This window comes from Phalacrocorax carbo, chromosome 5, assembly GCF_963921805.1.
Source record: "Phalacrocorax carbo chromosome 5, bPhaCar2.1, whole genome shotgun sequence".
Classification (NCBI taxonomy): Eukaryota; Metazoa; Chordata; class Aves; order Suliformes; family Phalacrocoracidae; genus Phalacrocorax; species Phalacrocorax carbo.
Window position 1 is genome coordinate 49,317,635 of NC_087517.1, and position 20,915 is coordinate 49,338,549.

The 20,915-nt window shown below is 38.1% G+C and overlaps 1 protein-coding gene across 8 annotated transcripts in view; it reads right to left on the bottom strand.

Annotated features, from left to right (window-relative positions):
* IFTAP (intraflagellar transport associated protein) overlaps positions 1-20,915 on the bottom strand; it is a 56,295-nt gene that overhangs the window by 25,124 nt on the left and 10,256 nt on the right. For all 8 annotated transcript variants that reach the window (XM_064452323.1, XM_064452318.1, XM_064452322.1 and 5 more), the window contains 4 exons: positions 18,084-18,236; positions 4,754-4,911; positions 3,235-3,306; positions 2,256-2,310 (listed from right to left, as the gene is read on the bottom strand). In XM_064452323.1, coding sequence (XP_064308393.1) covers positions 2,256-2,310; positions 3,235-3,306; positions 4,754-4,911; positions 18,084-18,186 — 388 coding nt within the window. In that variant the 5' untranslated portion in view covers positions 18,187-18,236. The remainder of the gene's footprint in view (positions 1-2,255; positions 2,311-3,234; positions 3,307-4,753; positions 4,912-18,083; positions 18,237-20,915) is intronic.

Here is a 20,915-nt window from a genome sequence, read left to right on the forward strand (position 1 = left end):
GTTTGTCTTCCCCAGTAACCATTAGGCGTGATGGAGCCCTGCTTTCCCGGAGACGGATGAGCACCTGCCTGCCGAAGGGAAGGAGTGAATTAATTCCTTGTTTTGCTTTGCTCACACACACAGCTTTTGCTTTACCTATTCAACTGTTTTTATCTCAGCCCATGAGCTTTCTCACTTTTACTCTTCCAATTCTCTCCCCAGTCGTACCGGGGAGCGGGGGGCATGAGTGAGCAAGCAGCTGTGTGGTACTTAGTTGCTGGCTGGGGTTAAACCACAACAGGAGTCAAGGTGAAATTTTTCATCCTGATTCAACAACAATCTTCCACTGAAGAAGCCCTGGGCAAGACCCAGACTGTGGGTTTCCCGGATATAAATTTGGATGCTGTTCACTTTCCTTACAGAGTTTAGAAGGAATAACTAGCTTCTGGCTATGCAGTGTTTCAACGTTATAAAATACAATCTAAATGCTTAATATTGTTATTGAGTACTGTTGATTGCTTAGGGGTTGATATGACTTATTTCTGCACTGAGGCAGTCTGTGCAGGGAGTTTGTGCAGGAAGTGCTCTCTCATGGGAAGGGCTGAGGAGAGCAGAGACTGAAAGCCAAATCAAATGTCATGTAAAAAGCAAGTAGTTAGCACACTGATAATCTACAGTAGTGGTGGTATAATGTTATGTTTATTGTTTTTATAACCACCAATAAAGGCACTAACTGAAAGGTTTTCCCAATGTGACTTGCATAAAGTGCTATTCAGACAGTAGAAGCAGATGATAATTTTTGTAATTCTTATCTTATTCAAATGCAGTCTGTTCTACTAGGGGTTTTTAAACATATATGATTAACATTTACTCTTGCACAGACACAAATATACAGAAATGACTGAAAAGCCTGGAGAGAGAGAGGCAAGGTCTGGCATGGTCCAGAAAGTGGTGAGCTATCCCCAAGCTCTGGCAGACCTCTTCTCACTGCCCTGCTTGGCATTTTAGTGTTGGGCTTATTTCTCATCATCCAAATTGTGGTCTGTTTTGAACTAGAGATACCTAACAATCCTTCCATGAACTAGATGTAGACAATTCTCATTTCATTACTATACAAGTGAAATGAGGGTTCAGGCTTCTGCCAGTAAGCCCCATTTTGTTTTTTAATAGCTATTACCAGAATTTAAAACATAAACATAGAACAATGTCCTACAAAAGGAAAAATGGGCACATATGAACACTGTACTCAGAAGAAATCTCTGATGTCTGTACCTGATACAGGACTGCAATCTTACTCCCTCATGCCTGAAATGCCCAGGTTGGAGAAAGAATATTTGCTGTAAACCTGATTTATGATGGTTTATTATTTTCTTGTGAGTTACAGCCAAGCCCCAAATACTCATCAACTGAAAGCCTCTAAGCCCTCTGACTTCATAGGAATTCTGCACATACAGATACACATAATCAAATCTTTAATGGGTTAGACAGTCTAATCAAACGGCAATAACCAAGGTACTGTTAACTGTAACAGCTTCTTTCAGTGACCTTAGGCAAATCCCTTAATCTGTGTGGCTTGGTTTCTTTGTGCAGTCACAGGTATAGATGAGGGAAATATATTTAATCACTAAAAGGTTGTAAATTCTGGTGGTAATAAAGACCACACAAGCACCGATGATAGACAAATAACTACAGATACTAGGTTTCTATTTACTTTTTAGGGGTGGGACAGTTAAAATTATTATAGATATATGGAACAGTTCAGCATAACTCAAAATGCTTATAACTGGAATTCTTAAAGAAGTTCACTGTGAATTCAGAATTAGTCTGATCTATTTTAAGACCAGGATGAAATAATTTTAATAGGTAGGGACAACATTTTCATTAAATATTTCCACTTTATAGAACTCTCTCTTAGCACCCACATTACTTCTGTTGTAAACAAAATAATTTTAGTACAAAATAGAAGTGCAGAAAAATGTAGAAATGTTGCTATCAAGAATTGTACTGTAATTCTGAAAAAATCTTGAAAAAAACCAACCTGCCAACCAGGACACAGTATAATAAATATTCCTTATAATTTATTATCTCATTACCTCTTAGAGCAAGGAAATGAGTACTTTCTTTTGGGGAATTTGTGCAATTTGGGGAATTTTCTAGCAATAGAAAAGCTGAGGAAGAACATATTTTTTTGAGGAGAAATGGTGCTTTAAACAATGTCCATACTCTTGCATCCAAAGACAGACAGTAACAATGAATATGAAGTGGGGGGAACCTACCACTGCATGTCTCTTCGCCTGTGTCTATATCCTCCAAATCTAAGCACTTGTCCACCTGCCATAAAAACCAAAATTGGAAAATAGATTAAAATGTATTAATTCAATTTCTTATAGTGCAATCTAGAGCAAAGCAAAAAAGCAATACATTGCCTCCTTTATTTCCTCCATTCTCCCCTGTATTTTTCCAAGAAAGCATATGAATTTTATTTGAAATGTGTAACCCAAAGGAAATACTTTTAAGTATAGGCAAAGAATTGGTGCCAAAATTGCTGCATATCAACTAGAGCCATGGGAAAGGAGCTCAAGGTATACAGGAACTTAGTGGGAAGATGGAGAAGTAAAATATTTTCATAGGAAAAAGATACATGATAAGTTACTCTGCAGTTTTGCAAAGCTCACTGCATATAGCACAAAGGCAATACATGCTGTAGGCAAAGTACAGCTTGGTCCTTCTGTTTTGATACTAATGGTGAACTGAATGGGAAATAAAAAAGCTAAGAATTATTAAATTTTTAGTACTTCATCTGGGACATTGCACTACTGTTTTTTCAGGCTGATGTCCCTTCAAAACAGGCAAAACTATCTAAAACATTCCACAAGAAAGGAGGTTTCTTATTTCAGGTAGCACTCTGAGTAGATGCAGGGGGTGAGAGTGGAAGGCCTTTCCCAGCCTATGTGCAAATAGTGTTACCACGGAGGTTTTACTGCATGCACTGGGTAGTCTTCCGTGTTTCCATTCAGTAATTAGAGATGCTCTTAGATAATTTTTTCCAACCTGATTTGATACCATTCTCATCAACACTTACATAATCTTTACACTTTAAAAATACATCCTTATTAATATTTGAAAAAAAATTTGGATGGTCCCACTGACGGAAAAGAAATACATCAACAAATCCCAAGTACTCTGCAAATGAATAAAGCAAAAATCAGTCATATTCTACTCATAATCCCCACTTCAAAGAAAATAAAACCTCACCTTCACTCCTTCAGACAGACTGAGATCATTTCCATCAGAGCCACCAGCTTTCCGGCTCTCATTCATTACTGTCTGTAGACAGATAGGCAGAAATACTTATATGCACAAAACAGAACAAAAATCACAGTCGAATCTCCTACTGATTTACACATACAGATCCTTTATGGTGTTTCTAAGATTTTTAAAAAATTGAATGCAATGCTCCTGAAAATAGAATGTATGCAGGTAATCCTCTGAAATCCTACATGGGACCAAACTGAATCAACTGGAACAGTGCAAGTAATCATAACATGCCTAAAAAGCAGCATTTAGAACAGAAACATTGTTTTCAAGAGCAGTTTTTTTCCTTCTTCCCTTTCCTCAGGGCAGGCTTAAAGGTTACAGTGGCCAACTTGCTGTGCTACAGCCTCTTCCTGCTAGGACGCTAGCAATTTTTCTGATGCATTCTACTATTACTGTGTTTGTTTCTTAAACTGCTAATGTGACAAAAATGTGCAGCCATGCCTGAAACTTTTTTCTGTAGCAACAAAGACAAGTATTAAGATGTTCCATTAAATAAAAGATAATGGAAGTTGCACATTGCTTTATGGGGCAGAAAGCCAATACAAAGTGGCTAGAGTAAGACACCCAAAGGCAGTCTATCCCAACGAGGCAACCATATTCTTCATGAGAAAAACGGCAAAAAGATTCTTGTTGTTATTTTTATACAATGAACTGACAGAATGTGATTGTTTTAAAAGCCTTGCTTGATTCCACCTCAAAGGCATGTGCTAGCAGGGAGGAAAATGACAGCTTGTGCTCTTTGACTGAGGCCTGGCAGGCCCATCATTTGAAGGCACTTAAGTATGCTGCTCTGTGTATTGCACAAAATGCCCTGCTACTTCTTCTTTAATAAAAAGTTTAATGAAGGGAATTTTTGAGTACAGGCGAGATTGCAGCTTAGTTATTTGTTATTCAGGCAGGAGGGCATAAGTTCTTAACAAGTAGACTCAGATTTCCATCTCCGTCTCTCCAGATGATGTCTGTTGTTTTCCTGTCCCTACACATTAAATCCCTAATCTCCTATGTTTCAGAAGATTAAAAAATGCCTCTGGCCTTCCTACTGTTTGCTTTAGGTAACTGAAGCAATCTAGCTTCAGTAATACAGAATTCAGTACTTGCTAAAAACCCCAAGAAACAAAATAAATCTGTGCATGCTGGCATCCATACTTCCAAGACTTTTTACTTTTTGCCAACCTCTACTGTTAACTGCAGCCTTCAGTGAAAGCACTACAAAGGTCCTTGCAGGGCGTCTTATTTATTAGTTAGATTATGCCAGCTCTTCAGTAGAGCAAATGCCACTGCCAAACATGATCCCTGCAGGTGCCTCTGTAAGCATTACACACTTAGGTAGTATTTTAAATATTTGCCTCAGATGGGGTAAATACCACTAGCCTCTAACATTTGGACAGTATATCTCCCCATATTTTAATCTGTTTGAATGTGATGCTTGCCCACATGGACAAATGTTAACCATTACCTCAGTCTCATTTGGCATCTGTAGTGGAAGAGACACCCACATTTCTTTGCTTCTTCCAGGTGAGCCATCCTGTTTATTTCTGTTTGATAATTCAGAAGTAGAAAATGTTTTTCTTAGGGAGTCCACTTTACTTCCTTCAATTGCCTTTCCCTCTTCCTCTGCAAGGAGGATCACACCAGATCAGATAACATAATGGACTATTCAAGAAAAAGAAAAATGTGAATTTCCTTAGATCTGATATTGACTTAATTTACGCATTCACTCCTCCTCTCATGCTCAGAGATTCCATGTGCAACATATACACATATTTTGCAATCTTTACCATAAAACTGAATATGTAGTTTGAACTTCAAGTGCATGGAGCATCACCTGTCCCTCAATACTGAAGAATTCATTGTCTCAAAAGCTTATGCAATATACTGAAAGCTTGATAAAATAACCTGAGAGCTCAAAATACCCAAAAAAGCAAGACAGTAAGTAAGGTTACAGCTTAGTTTTTATTTTAAAACTTTGTTTAAATGCTCTCTGAATGCCGCACAAAATGGCATATAACATTTGCGCACATGCCTTCATGTGGCACTGCAAACACCTGCACATATGAAGAGTCTCTTTGCGAAACTACTATAAACCCCATAGCAACTGCATAGCACTGTAGAGCTATTTTAGATGTACATTTTCAGAATTAAAACCAGAACCCCGCTCATTCCCCAGCACACTCCCAACACTTACATGTCTAGTTTTAAAAGTCCAGCAACGATGCTTACGTGAGATCTGTGCTCACAAAATCACTTGATCACTTAAGCACTTCCAGTTCACATATTCCTTCACATACCAACCTATGGTGTACCTTCTTATCAAGCACAAGAAAGGACTCTGATTTTGAACGTAGTACAGTAATGCTCTGGTCCAAAAATGGAGGAGTTCTTGTATTTTCTACCTCAATACTTTGGTATCACCCTGTTTATACTGACTATGAAACCAAACATGTGCCCTGTGTGTGAACCTCACAACCATTAGAGCAAATGCCCATGTTGTCTAGAGTAGAAGTAAGCCTTGGCAGTTCTTGTCAGAGCTGATACTGATACTGGCTGTGAGTCTGCCCAGGGCCAGCACCCACAGAGCTCTCAGGTGTCCATGGGCACCACTGCCAGAATCTCCACCAGTCCAGGACCATGTGATGAGATGCACTGACAGGTCCTATAACCTAGCCCTGGTATCTTTAGTTAGTAAAACACCTCATCTAAGCTGTTTTCTTTAGGCACTAGTGTTTTCAGTGTTTAACAACTATAGTATGCTCTTGACTTGGCCTGTTACCGATTCAGTTTCCTCCCTATATCAGCAAACTGACTGGGTGGGAAAATTTTGTGAGTAAATATTTTTTTACTGGGATCAGACTAACAAACAGCAGTACACCAGTGATATTTAACTGCCAGAAGTTCAGGTCCTCAGATTAAAGATTAAATAAATACAGATGTTCAAGCAGGGTTTGTTCCCTTAGGGGATTCCTTTGGTCTTGAAAGACAGGCTAGAAAAATGTTTTGCCAGTACACTGACAGAAGATTGGAATAACTTCTCTCGTGTTTATTTTATACATCAATTGTGGTTAATTTGGCCCTCAGTGGAAATAGGAAAGTATTCAGAAGCATAACTGAGTCTTTCAATGACAGCTTGTAATGTCTTTCCAACCTTTAACAACTCCTTGGACAACAGGAGCAAAGTTAAGAAAACTATTAGAGCTTCTGACTGCCCTACCACCTGGGTCTATGGGGCATGGAACAGCCACAGAACAGCCGAAGAACAGCAGAATTAAGATACAGCTAAGTGACCAAATGTGATCAAATTAAATCTCAACAGTACAGACTGGATCTAGGAACTGATTACAGATGAGGACAAGCATGCACATGGAAGTATGGATTTCCGAACCCATGCTGAATAATTTTTCCCTACAACATGGCAAAAAATATACTTACATGTCATGGCCAAAGTAAAAACGCAGGACTTTTTATTATGAAAGTCTCATTATCAAATATGGAACAGCTATAGGACAATCAATTCAAATTAACTTCACACCACATGTTCTTAATGAAAAATAAATGCTCATTTAACAGAGTTTCTTGGGTTTAGTTTGAAAAATCTACTTTGTAACAATAAGAAACACTGCAGTGCATCTCTAAAGCATAATTATATGTTACAGGCATTGAAGTAATTCTTGTGGAGAGTTTTAATGATGCCTTTGGGGTTACTGCATTCAGCCATCCACCAAATAGTTATTAATGCCCAGGGACAGTTCTGCGCTCCAGTTACTATGACATACAGAAAGGGATGGCAGCCTGGGCATAACCTGAAGTTCACGCTCATAAAAGACAAGGTTCATAGAAAGTAAATTGCACCAGACCAGAGCAATCTAGCGAACAGATTTTAATGCTCAGATCACAGATGGGTCTTTTGAATAATTCCTAAATCCCAGATCTCTTGATATGGCATCTGGCTTCTCCCTGCTTTTTTAGCAAGTACTTTCCTAAAACAATATTTGGAAACAGCAGTACATATGGGTTATCTCTTCTTCCTACACACTCTATTTTTCAAGCCATGGAAATGAAGCAATGGCACACAAGAAACCATCTTTTAAATTCTCTTCAGGTAAAATGGTCACCCACTATTTGAAGATACTTTTACTGTCACCCTACATTATAGGAAGAACTAGATGACTAGCTCAGAAAGCTTCAATCTTTTGTTACTGTAGTGGTAAAACAGGACAGAATTCCTGTTCTATACTAAGAACTGACAAGTTTGATATTAAAGACTGACAAGCCACAAGAGGATATTAATGTATTTTAGGGTATGTGTGTATCAGCAAATTATGCAGCCAAACATGTGCACACCTATAGAGTAACAACAGGGACTGAGGACCCAGATTCTTCCCTGTGCACATCAGGAGACTTTATGTATGAGAAGTGAGAAGAAGCTTCTGGAAGGCATACACTTTTCTCAGCCAGATCAACAGAGAGACAAAAGGCATCATCAACTGGAATGAGCAGCTACATAATTCATACACCCAAAAGGCTCTGAATAAACATGATATTCCTACATAAGCCTGTGCCTATCTTGGATACAACTATGGTTGTTCTTCTGGGACATAAATCACATCATCCTTCTCCAAAATACAGGTTCTGAATTCTCCAAATAAAAATAATATCACTTTTAGCATCAAAAGACCTATGACACAGAGTTGGACAGTTAAAATTATACAGTACACACGAGCTGACAAACTTATTTTATTAGGTTATATATTTTCTGCACAGCTGAGCTACTGTCACAGTTAAAAAGCTAGAAAGATTAAATGAGGTAATAAGAAATCAAGTGCATTCATAGTATTTTTGTGACATTTACCAATCCCAGACTACAGCTAGAAGCACTATGCCTTTTCCTACGATATCTGTCATAAACTGCTGTCAGAAACTTTTTTCTGGTAAAGACCACTGCACAGTTATTGGGTTCTAGAATATTAAACACTACATTTGATTAAACATTCACAACTGCAATATGATACTAAATCCATGACTGCAAGTGAAGAAGAATTCAAAAGGAAAAAGTCTAAACAACCCAAAGCAGTTGTGAAATGCATGCTGTGGACAGAATATCAGCTATGCAACCATGTGCATAATGACGCTATGCCACATAAATTGGAGGGGAGGAGGTGACTCAAACATCACGTAGCTAGCCTCAAGCACAGTCCCTCAGGGCCACTCAGATCCACCTTCAGATGTTCAAAGTAACTACTGATACCTATAGTTTCTCAATGCATGCATCACATAACCGGCTCTCTTGAAGTAGTAACAGTCATCATCTTAAAAAATATTATTAAAAACAACACACATAAATTGGTCTACATTTAAAGAAACAAAAATCTGCAAAGAAATATCACAGCCTTTGATGGTGTTCTGAATTTCAATTATGTCTGTCCTTACTTCTGAAAGAGAAAGGGAAAGAGGAAGGATTACATTCAAGCCAGCAAGAGGATCACCCTGCCTTCCACCTGACTAAATGAGAATTGACTCATTATTCACAGTCACAGTTCTAAATCTGCCAAGGCCCAGATGTACAACACTGGCCTTTACAACATGTGACAAAAGTCCAAAATAAGTGATACAAACAAAACAAAAAGTAACAGAAGAAGAAGGCTGAAATGATGAAAAGATTCACATATTCACCCTGAAGACAGTTTTTCAGTCTTGCTTTTTGGAAATTCCACTGTCAGTACCTTAACAATGAAATAACAAGCCAGCTTAGGTCTCTAGAAAAGTAAATCTGAGTCTCTCAAGAGTAGTATCCATCATAACTGTGTGTCACTGAGAAGTATGTTGCAGGCATCAGAATCTTATTTCTATCAGAAAGTATATCCAGCTTGATAATTTTTTTTTCTTTCCCACTATCTATCCTCTATATTGTTTAAAATTCTCTTTGTGTTCCAATTTGGAAGGGAATCTTTTGAAAATGTCCACTGATCACCCACATATTTCAAAGTATAATGGGGTCACTTATCACAAAGCCAGAGAAGAGAGCTACCAGGATTATCGGGAGACAATCCCTGTCAGTGGAATCTGTTAGATAAAATAGTAGCCCCAGAAGAATGATAAAAGTCTCGTGGTTTGAAACATTTCAAAGCCAGACCAGATGCAGCAATCAATAACATACTGTAGAAAACCTGGCTTGGGATAATACACTGGACAAAACAATAAAAACTACCAGGTATTCCCCACCTTCTTTCAATTCCATGAATTCATTCCAAAAACAAAAATTGGGTGAGAATGAGAAACAGGCCCCTTTAACTTAAAACAAACAAACAAACAAAAAAAAAAAACAGCAAAGCTGCTATTGTAAGATCCAAACTACTTTGTCCTCAAAATGCTGGACTGAGGGCCAGCAGAAGGCCTGTGAATCGCTTAAATCCCTTCCAAGTTATGCTTCAATGGAAAACATGGGGTTCAAATAATACAATGACTTTGTGCAGGACTCCTGAACAAAAAATAATTTTACTCCCAGTAGCATGATAACTGTCTTGCACAGAGGTCACAAGTATAAATTTCATGTTCATTCACTAGCTCCATTCTTCAAACACACTGTCATCAAACAGCCACATTTTAAAACAAGAACAAACCCTGTCACTGAAATGCGTCCATAAAATATCACTTTGAGATGTTCAAAAGACCGTAACATACAGTAGAAGTACTTTTATTTACCTATTTGCAACTCTGAAAACCATTGGATGGTGTTGTTCATTTACCCTAAATGCCATGCTGTAAGAGGGAAGAAACAAATTTCAGGGCCAAAACCCCAATTTGTTGGGAAGATAATTTTTAAAGCCTTCTATTTATTTTTGATAATTCAATCAAAGCAGCTCCCAGATTTTCTGCAGTAAGCCATTCAAACCTTGCAGCCTCCCTCTGCTTGTATATCATCCTGCTCCGATTTACATTCTCGAGCTATCGTCCTGTTTCCATGTATCTAAATGCATAAATCTCTGTAAATCAATGCAGTTTGTCCAACTTTTCATGACAAAAAGCCCAAGCAAGTACCTGGAGGATTTCAGTATTAGGATCCTATATGCCTGTCCGTAAGTAAGAACAATCCAGGTGCTATTCAGGCACCTAAACTTTGTTATGTATTGCTGTTTTAAGAGTCGTAGGGGATCCTGCCTAACCCCTTAGTGCCACCCAGAAAGGCAGTGGATGTTCCGTAGATACTATATCATATCTGCCAACCCTCAGCATCTGAATATCTGTCCCCTAGGTATCTGAATTCCTAAAGCCCCATTCCAGTCTTACTCGACCAAAACCCTCACTAATTTCAATGACAGTGATCTCACAGTAGCATGGAACAAGAACTACTCTTCTGTCAAAGTAACTTAATCTATATAGCAGAGAAAATAATAGCTAAATATGCAAATTAATATTTGTACCACATCTTGAAAGTCCAATATGTCAAACATCGTGGTGTCCTGCTTCTACTTCAACTCCAATTAACAAGGGCATTTTTGCTGCTGAATCCCCTTTCCTTCACTGCAATGCTTCCCCAGTGTAACTCACTTATGCCTATGGAATTCTTTCCTCTTTACACCAGAACAGAGATTCAGCTGGTGCAGCCTTCTCCCCTCATGTCCTACCCTGATTAAATGACAAGTAATCAGCAAAAAGTATTGTTTACCTTTTTTTTTCCCTTCAAAAATGGTCAGCTTTTACTATAATCAGTAATATGGGTTTGATTCGTTTCTCAGTAATGCCAATTTCCTAATGAAATTTCACTATACCATGTCCTCAGCTAGGATAAACACATATTCCATGGACTGGGACAAGTAACTACAGTGGGACAATTTCTGACTTAAAAGGGTAAATTCTTAAGTCCCAATTATTACTTTTGACTGCCATTTTTGGTTACTTCCCTTACTGTAGTATATTTAAAAACCAGACAGGAAAGGACTTTTCTTTGTACATACTCCTTCCGGGGAAAGACAAATGACTGTTACTCTCAAGTATTTCAGCCACTCTCACACACATGCATTAGCTTAATGTACAGCAATACTTCTTCAAAACTAACTCAGCTCTTAATTTTCAAAAGTTTAACTGTTCTTTTACTGTATCAGAATCTCTCCCTTTTTCCTTAATGGAACCTATATGTTCTGGTTTTGGGTAGTGTTTATCTGTGTCAACCTCTATGTCTCTGTTGTGCTCTAGATAGTGTCAGTGTTAGAAAAGGGGCAGTATTTCCTGTTTATACCACATTCACCCCAGCTGATCATTTAAAAATATGTATTATTCTTCCACGGTTCAACAGTGCTGTTGCCAGATACCTTCTCCACTTGAATACTGTAATGCAGTCAGTTAAGTAACAAGGCATATGTGCACTTGACCATTTCAGCAGCCTGCCGTGAGTAAAAATCCTGCTTCTTCCAATAGATAATCTTTAAAAACTTCAGAAAACTACAACAGAAAACTTAGAGCAGATCCTCAGCTGATATTAACAAGCAGAGTCCTATTAAGGGAGCTACACCTCTTACACCTCTTACTATCTAGAAGGGATCAAGTGGTATCTATCGCTACCAAGCAATGCCAACATACTAGATCAGATTTCTAGTTCTAACAATAAAGAGTGTTTATGTGGTGGGGGAAAACCAGCTTTGTAAAGCACAGGCAGTACAGCTGATAGTATTTTGCAATTATAATTTGACAGTGTATCAGGATATAAAAGCTGGAAGACTTTTTCCAGAAGTTGTTAAAGGTGGGCCTGCTTCCCATGGCATCAGAAAATCTACACTGTTCTTTGAAGTATGCAAATACTGTTACATTTCAGAAATTGTGTTTGAGGGGTGGTTTAGGAAGAGCCTTAAATTACACAGTAACCAATGCCAGAATACTAGTTCAGTGTACAGAAACTCCACACTTGTTTCTGAGTCTTGGCTACACTGAGCTATGCTTTGAAGCTTAGCTAAAAGAATGTATTTGAGTTTATTACTTAAATAAGCACTGTGTTTGTTATACTTGGGGTTTTTTTTCTTTTCTACAGTCAAAGCAACCACAAATGTGCTTAAATTCATCCTCAGACAAGGAAATAGATATGGTGGGAGCACTTGAAAAGAGCAGGTGATATACTAATAAATCAGGACAGAACTGATATTGAAAACCTTCTGTGTACTTGCATTCTAGAAGAATTCAGCACTAACAGATAAGTAGATAAGCCCTGTAAGAAACAAGTGAATTGCATATAATTAAAAGCACCTGACATCTCCGTTCAAAGCATTTCTTTCTTAACAGATAATATCATAAAAAGATAACAGCAGGTGGCAACAAGTTAAAATGTCAGAGAGCCCAAGAGTTTAAAAAATGCTCAATTTTGGATATTATAATTAAGACATTAAGGCATCTTCAAAAAGGCCTGATTTTTTTACAGGCAAATACCTACTTCTTAAAATTAGGCATTTCTATGTGATTTTATACTGGACACAGAAAAGTACACAATTCTGTAAAGAGTACAGCACTAAATTGGAAGTGAGGTCACTTGATTTCTGTTTCTGGTTGTCCTGTTGAACCACTATATGGCTCTGATCTCTGACATTATTGGCTTTGTGTCATTTCCACATCTGAAAAAGAGTGCTAACAGTGCTTCCTGACCCCACTGCAATGACATGAAACTTAGCCAACAGCTGCATTTAGCACACTTCAATGCTTTTCAAGGAAAGGTGATGAGCTAGAGCAAAAGTTCATCCTGTGTTACTGCTTTTTATAGTACTACAGAATTCAACCATAGCCAATGTGCCACTATAGGATGGAATCTGTATTAAAGTATCAACAGCAAAATTACTATATATCTCTTTTCTACATTTTATAAAATCTACCTTATGCAACAGAATTAAAATACTTTTTTTTTTCAATCTGAAACAATCTTTAGAAACTGTTTAGTAATAAAGGCACCACAGAAAAGAAAAAAGAATTGCTATTAGCGAAGTACTATTGTTCGAGGACTGCCAAAGTTTCTGGGAGTCCAAGTGTCTCTGTCCTTATCTGGTGCTGCCAGCGAACTACTGTGTAAACGAACACTAGTCATTTCCCCTCTTTTTGCCTACTTTTTTTCTGTCTACATAATGGAGATGAAGTACTTTGCATAGCAAATACTACTGAGATCTAAGGACAACAAATATCCATAAAACAGATCAGCTATTATTATTTGAAAAATAATCCATTATGTTTGCATCCCTATGTCTGGAGTTTTTTCTACATTTAGGGGTTCTGTATGCTATTTGATTTTATACTATATTGAATGGAGGTTACATAGAGATAGTTACTGAATTTATGATCAATAGAAAATTGCAAATTTTTTCTCCCAAACAATTCTTTCCAATGATCCAGCACAACACATCAATAAAAGCTCTGAATTGATGCTGTTTCCCTATTTCATGCCCTGTTTAAATTCCCTGGGGATGACAGATTAATTTAATTAGTTTTATTGAACTGCCTAGTTGCTTTTATTGGCAAATCCACTCATAGGAAGAAGGTTGCAAATTTCTCTTGGGGCTAGCATTGTCCTACTGGTCCATTTTTAAAATTAAAGTGAATTTAATGTCATTTCTTATATAGTTTTCTCCTATGCTTTCTACTGTTAAGATTCGCATTTCTGAAGTACCTCCAATGACACTTACGTAGGAAGTTTAAAGTTGTTTTTCCTAAATGTGGTTAACAAAAAAAGGAAGCAGACAGCTACTGTCAAATGGACTGTGAACTAAATACATCGCTCAGCTTTCACTGGGGAATTAAATTAATCTGATCACAACACAGAATATGGCTCTTGCATGCCACCTGGAAGCAGAGAAGTGGCCAGCCACTTTCCAACTTCCTCTGCTTGGCAGCTTGCTCAGCACAGAAGCACCAAAACAGCACTGAAACTATGAAGTATATATCCAAGGTTCAGTTTGCTTAGAGATGGGTCTGATCAAGAGTCTTCAGATTTCAACACACTGCCAGGCAGTGTGAGCTATGTGAAACAGAGCAAAACAGCAGGAACAGACTGAATTTAATGCCAGTGGTCAAATGGCCAGGACCATAGAAAAAATATTAATCTAAACTTGGGTTTGGATAAGAATTTTATTCATGGCAGCATTTCTCTATGCTTCTGACTGATCCAGGATCCCATATTTTTAGAAGTGTGAGAGGAGTAATTTAAAATCTAGGTGAAAAGTTTGAAGCTTGGACCATTTTTTTTTCTGTATTTTTTGTAGAAGGTCAAAGGAGATATTTTATGCTCCAGTGAATTTCCCAACCTTCCTCTGAGTTTAGAAAAATGAGCAGATGCTGCCTTCTAATTTTGGACATTATATTTCTCTCCACCAGATTTCAAACACTCTTCCTAAGATATGAAAGAGTTTCTTGCCTGTGTGGCACTTTTTTAAAAAAACGGGGACTGGGTCTCTTTTCATGAGATTTTGTCCAAAGTTGTTCTAGGAAGTGTTAGGTTCTGAAGAGACCACTCATTGACCACATCTACAGAAATCTGTGACATTGATTCCTTGTAAATCCAACTCTTCTGAGGCTTCTTCAACTGCACAGTCAAGAAATCACATGTAAGATATTTCTTTGGATTTAAAAAGCATAGTGAGTTGTACAACCTCAAAGCAAAAGCCAGTTAGCTGTTTTATTATCAGACTGTTTTTATACTTAAAGCTTAAAGAACAAACTAACAAACTTAAATATGTAACTTGGTATAAGCATAAGGGGGTTCAGTGATTCTAGAGTGCAGCACAAATGAATGTATTAAAGTAAATGACTAAAAAATTATTCCTCTTACCAATATCTTTGCTTTGGATTTGGACAAGAGGTGGTCATTTTTTCCAGATGCTGAAAACTTCTACAAAGCTTTGCAGTGAGCATGAAGAATTTCATCTTTTTGGACCTGTGCTCTAGTACTAAATTATATCCCCATGGGTTCCACCAGCCCTTTCTCCTCTCTATTCATTTTGTTAATGTTATCCTTTTGATGAAAAAAAACCACTTTGGATGTGTTCAGAATTAATCCTTTATTAAAGTGGTCAATAGAGATATTATTTTATGTTACTTTATTATTACAAACAATAGAAGCAACACCATTTTATATTTTAACTTGCATTTTGTTGCTATGGTTTCTAGAGGAGTGAGATTATACCTCTCTTATTATGAAGCCTATCAAGTGGATTTTGACATGTAAGACAACTATCAAACCATAAATCCCGTTTTCTGCACTTAGGAGTTGTGCTGCTTTCAGCTGGGATAATTTTCTTCACAGTAGCTAATATGGGGCGATGTTTTGGATTTGTGCTGGAAACAGTGGTGATAATACAGGGATGTTTCAGTTACTGCCGAGCAGGGCTTACACAGAGCCAAGGCCTTTTCTGCCTCTCACCCCACCCCACCAGCGAGTGGGCTGGGAGTGTCCAAGAAGCTGGGAGGGGACACAGCTGGGACAGCTGACCCCAACTGACCCAAGGGATATTCCGTGTCATATGACGTCATGCTCCACATATAAAGCTGGAGGAAGAAGAAGGAAGTGAGGGACATTCAGTGTCTGTTACGGTGTTTGTCTTCCCCAGTAACCATTAGGCGTGATGGAGCCCTGCTTTCCCGGAGACGGATGAGCACCTGCCTGCCGAAGGGAAGGAGTGAATTAATTCCTTGTTTTGCTTTGCTCACACACACAGCTTTTGCTTTACCTATTCAACTGTTTTTATCTCAGCCCATGAGCTTTCTCACTTTTACCCTTACAATTCTCTTCCCTGTCTGATGGGGTGGGGGCAGAGTGGGGCAGGGGGGAGTGAGTGAGCAGCTGTGCGGTGTTTAGTAGCTGGCTGGGGTTAGATCATGACAGTCCTTTTAGAAAACTATCCCAGCCAAAGCCAGCACAACTGTGTGTACATTTAAGTAATGAAGAAAAATTAAACATCAGTTAGGAAATCAGATTCTTATAAGATGCTTTCAAGAATAATGTAGAAACTCATGGTGAAAATATCCTTGCAAACCCAACTAGAGAGCTAGTATAAATTCATGTCCAAGTGAAAATCACTTTATATAAATATGGTGCCCTGTGAAATCAGTGGGATCAAATTAGTTATATCTGTGCCTTCTGTTTCCAGTGTTATGACAGTCAAAAATCTATCACATCGTGATGTTTTCCAAGGAATCTTTTTTAAAGAGCTCCTATATATTTACACCCACGACTGAACGGGCTTGGCTATTTGCATATACAAATAGCTACCTCCATATCTAATTAAGCAGGACTGCAAATTCTGATATTAATGCTCACTGTACAAAGATTTAGCGTGTGGATCAACACCCCTATCAGGCCAAATTCAGAAAGGTAATCTGAAAATGGTCATATTTTATTTGACAGTAACCACAAATATATCCCCTCAGTCACACATAAAAGTGAAAATTTCTGGAACCTATTAGCAGATAGTCTTATTAAGCTATCACAGTTGCTTTTTTTAAGAAAAAAATTTAAAGCCAAATGACTCTGATGCTAAAATACTTTGTGCTTTAAGTGGAATTTTTGCAGGTTGTTGGTTTATAATGCAAACCAGCACCTTTGGGTATGGTAGGAAAATGAAGGTGTGAGGAAAACAAGCTGAGCTGTTTCGTTTACACCAGCATAGGAAACTATATTTCTAAACATTTGATTCACCTACAGCTCTACCTTTCATACAGTTTTAGTGGCAGATGCTACAGTGACAACGAAAATGACTGAAATACATGCTGAGGCTTTTGCAAGTAGCATCATGATATACATCATGCTTCTAAGATAGGAGCTATAGCCAGTGTATCAATCATACATACAGAACACCAGAACCTAATTTTCAATCCTCTTATCTCATCCTCCAGTGCCTCCTTTCTCTTCTGCTTTTTACTGGGAGGAGACAGAAGGTTGCCACAAGATTATTTCTATGGCAGCCTCTACTCCCCCACTGATTTTCTGCACAGTGCCTGTGACTGACACTTAGTTCTGCCTGAAGAACAAGGACAGGACAGACTTCTGACTGCCAATCAATGGAGCATGTCACGTGCTGTAACTGAAAAATACAGGGCTTCTGAAATAAGATGAGGACGTCATTTTTAGTGCAAAGCTGTAGTAAAGAGAACTGTGAGTGATATGTAGCTCACATTTATTTTTCCGGCACCTGACTTAACATGGCCAAAAGAAATGAAACTGAGCTACAGGATTTGGATGCAGATCTGAACTGCCTGTAATTCTGTAATGCTCAGGTCAAAGTCAAGCCCCACCTTTTATTTCATCTGCAGAGCATAAGACCTTTTCAGCGTAATATCCTAATCTGATGTCCTGATGTGCCTTCACCCAAGTTATCTGTTACCTTGGCACACACGACAGCATAGCACAGCGAGCCAGTGTTAGTAAATCTGTGAAAGTATCCAAATTGCACACCCCTAATCTTAGGCCATCTCACACTATTAAGACCTTAGGCTCTTCTTCTTTTATTGAAACTTCTCTAGCAAAACAATGCAGGATATTCTTAGGAAAAGCCTACCCTTCCAAATAATGCATGCTCTCCATCTTCCTAAAGCAAGGGAGCAAAACATGGCTAAACATCTGTGAAGACCTACCTTAGCAGCCTGTGAATCAAGCTAAGGAAAGTTGTCTTTAGGGATCCCACTGCTGATAGGAGAAACAAAACCATCACAAGGATTTTCCTAAGGTCATTAAGCAAATGAGTAGTAGAACAACACTAAATACTACTGCTTCTCTTTTTACCCTCCCTTCTGGCTGCAGTTTCTAATGGGACATTTGGGAAGTTACATACCTTTCAAAAGATAAGTGAAAGTATTTAGAAACTCTTCATATGACTGCTCATGGCTATTAATAAATTGATCAAGGATGCTGTTGTTCAACAGTTGTTCTCCCATGATCCACACCTTGACAGTTGAACAGGTACATCTGCTTTAGCAGGCTGCTTCTGCAATAGAAAGAAAAGAGCCACATGTATCTGTAGGAAAAAAAACAAAACAAAAACAAAACAAAACAAATTAACAGAAGAGTCCCTAATTCACATAGAGGAGCAGCAGATTGTCAGATTTTTCTTCTCTCCTTGTGAAGTTCTGATCTTGTCAGTGGGCCTTTACGTGACATTTCCCCCAAAATTCATGTGAACATAGCAATTTTAAGTGCAAACGGAGAGACTGTGATCATCTATGCCTGAAATTTATGTCCTTGGGTAATATGGGCCACAGAAGTGCCATCCTCTCTCAGTAGTGTTCATTCCCCCTCATTTTAAGTTGTTCAGTCTTACAACCCCTGCCTGCTTTGCAGAAACAGTGACACTGCTCAATAGCGTGTTGGATTTAACAACTGGGACACCTGTACATTCAAAATTTGGACTGAATCCACCATTCTGCAGGTGCACTGCTTGCTGTAGAATCAAAGCCACTCACCCAGATTTTGGATAGCATGTTAAATCATGATGAGATGTGTGTGTATGCTGAGACAGCACACAGGACGGGGAGGGTATGATGGAACTGGGCAGCCATGTAAGGAGGTGAGGACCAGTCTCAAGAAAGGAACAAATGCTGAGACTTGAAGGAACCCCACTGAAGCTTTTCTAGACCTGAAAGCTCCACTTCAGTCATGCAGCAACAGCTTTCCAACCCATCTTCATCACTTTACCAGACTCTAAGGGAAGTAATGGCCCTGAAACAGCTCTCAGTGAAGTATGCTGAAGTTAACCTTGTCTCTCACTTATAAAAGCTGTGTAAATGCATTTTAACAGCTGTGTGATACTAAATAGTTAATAGTATTACTTATTTTTGACACACATAGGACCAGACTACTAGCAGCAGCAGAACACAGGTGAGGACGTGGACATAACTGGCATATTGCCTCACATGTTGGCAACTTAATTAAAAAATGTAAATGCCCAGTTTGCATACATAAATGTGATAAAGGTGCAAGAATGCATTATACACTAAGTACCTAATTTTCATGTGTTCCCGTGTTTCTTCTCTTGATTTACCGCAGTATTAAGAAGTGTCTTTTGGGAATGAAAACTTAATTCTTCGGCAAAAAGTTCAAATCAACTACACTAAGGAAAGGCTGCCAACCTGATTTTAAAGTTAAATAAGATCGAGCAAAAATTGTTCAGAGCCCAGCAGGAAAACAAAGCATGATTTCTAATGTCAAACTCTAATTTTGTTGGATTGCCTACTTGTAAAGAAGACTAATGTTCCGAAGATATAAAAACACACGCGCACCCAGATGACCTAAAGTTTAAGTTTTCTAATGTTTTACAAAAAACAAACCAGTATTAATCTCTCTGTGGACTGACCAAGCAGAATATAATTTACCAGACTCTCAGAGTGGTTTATGCAAATTATGGCGGTTTCAGAGGGAAGCAATGCCTTCTATTCCTCATTATTGTTCAGTTATTACAGTCATTATTTGAGGTAAATTTCATTATATGAAAGACTGAAGCGATTTGTAAGGCTAGTGTCAAAGAAAAAAAAATATATATTTAATCAAGCAAATGGTAATAACAACCTTTTGTTTTTCTTTGGCATCTGGCATCTAGGATCTCCAAGTCCTTTATAAACATTAATGAAATAAACTTCAAAATAGCCCCATGAGGAAGACCAAACAAATATTATTTTAAACAACACATGAAAAAACTGAGTCACCGAGAATTTAAATGACTTATAAATAAATCAAAGGAGGGCTGGGAATAAAGCTTAGATTCCTTTACTCTAAAATGCTCTAGAAAGCTAGAAAATTGATAGGCAATTTGCGGGAACAGTTGTATCTTTAACCAAGATGACTGGCAGCTTTCTCAGTTAATGCCATGTTCTACTGCCACCAGGTCATCAGCCTAAGATCAAGCATCCAGACCAGGTGTTATCAAAATGCTATAGTTCAATTCTTCTCTGCTGCACAGCCTCTGCTTCCTGCAGAACTATGGAAACTCCACTTCAGATTTTAACATCTTCTACTGGTTAAGCTCTAGAGAAGCAATAGTGCAACAAGTCTTTGGATAAACACCAGGTTTTAACTCAGGAAATGCAGTGCTGAATTCAGCTTGACGAAGTTTTAGCCAAAGTACAATTGCAAAATTCTGAACATCAGCCTCATGAAAAAGCAAGAGCAGGATGCTGTTAGAATATAATCTAAAATTTAATACCTGAAATCTCCTAATGTATGGAGATTAGGAAGTTACCTCTAAAGGTTTTAAACATATATTTCACTGAGCATACATATTTTCTGCTAGCGTGCACTTCAATATGTATGCATTGGGAGAAGCATAATCAAAACAGTACTACTTCAAAAAAAAAAAAAAAAAAGCAGAGAAAATTACCTGCATATTCCAAGCATGGGAAAAGATTACTTCCTCAAGACTAACAGCTTTTTTTACCAGCAAATAGACCAAATTCTCACCCAAGTCAAAGCGGTAAATCCAGAGTAGCTCTCCTACAGCCAATATACTGCAGGCATTAGTATATGAGATCTGCTATCAGCTATGTCAAAGGTATTGATCTTGGCTTAAGAAAATAAAATAACTTGTAATTCGTAGGCCACATTTCCTTATTTTTCCTTCTAGGAAAAAAAAGAAAAGCCCCAAAGAATTCCGGAATGTGAGTTCACTAAATTA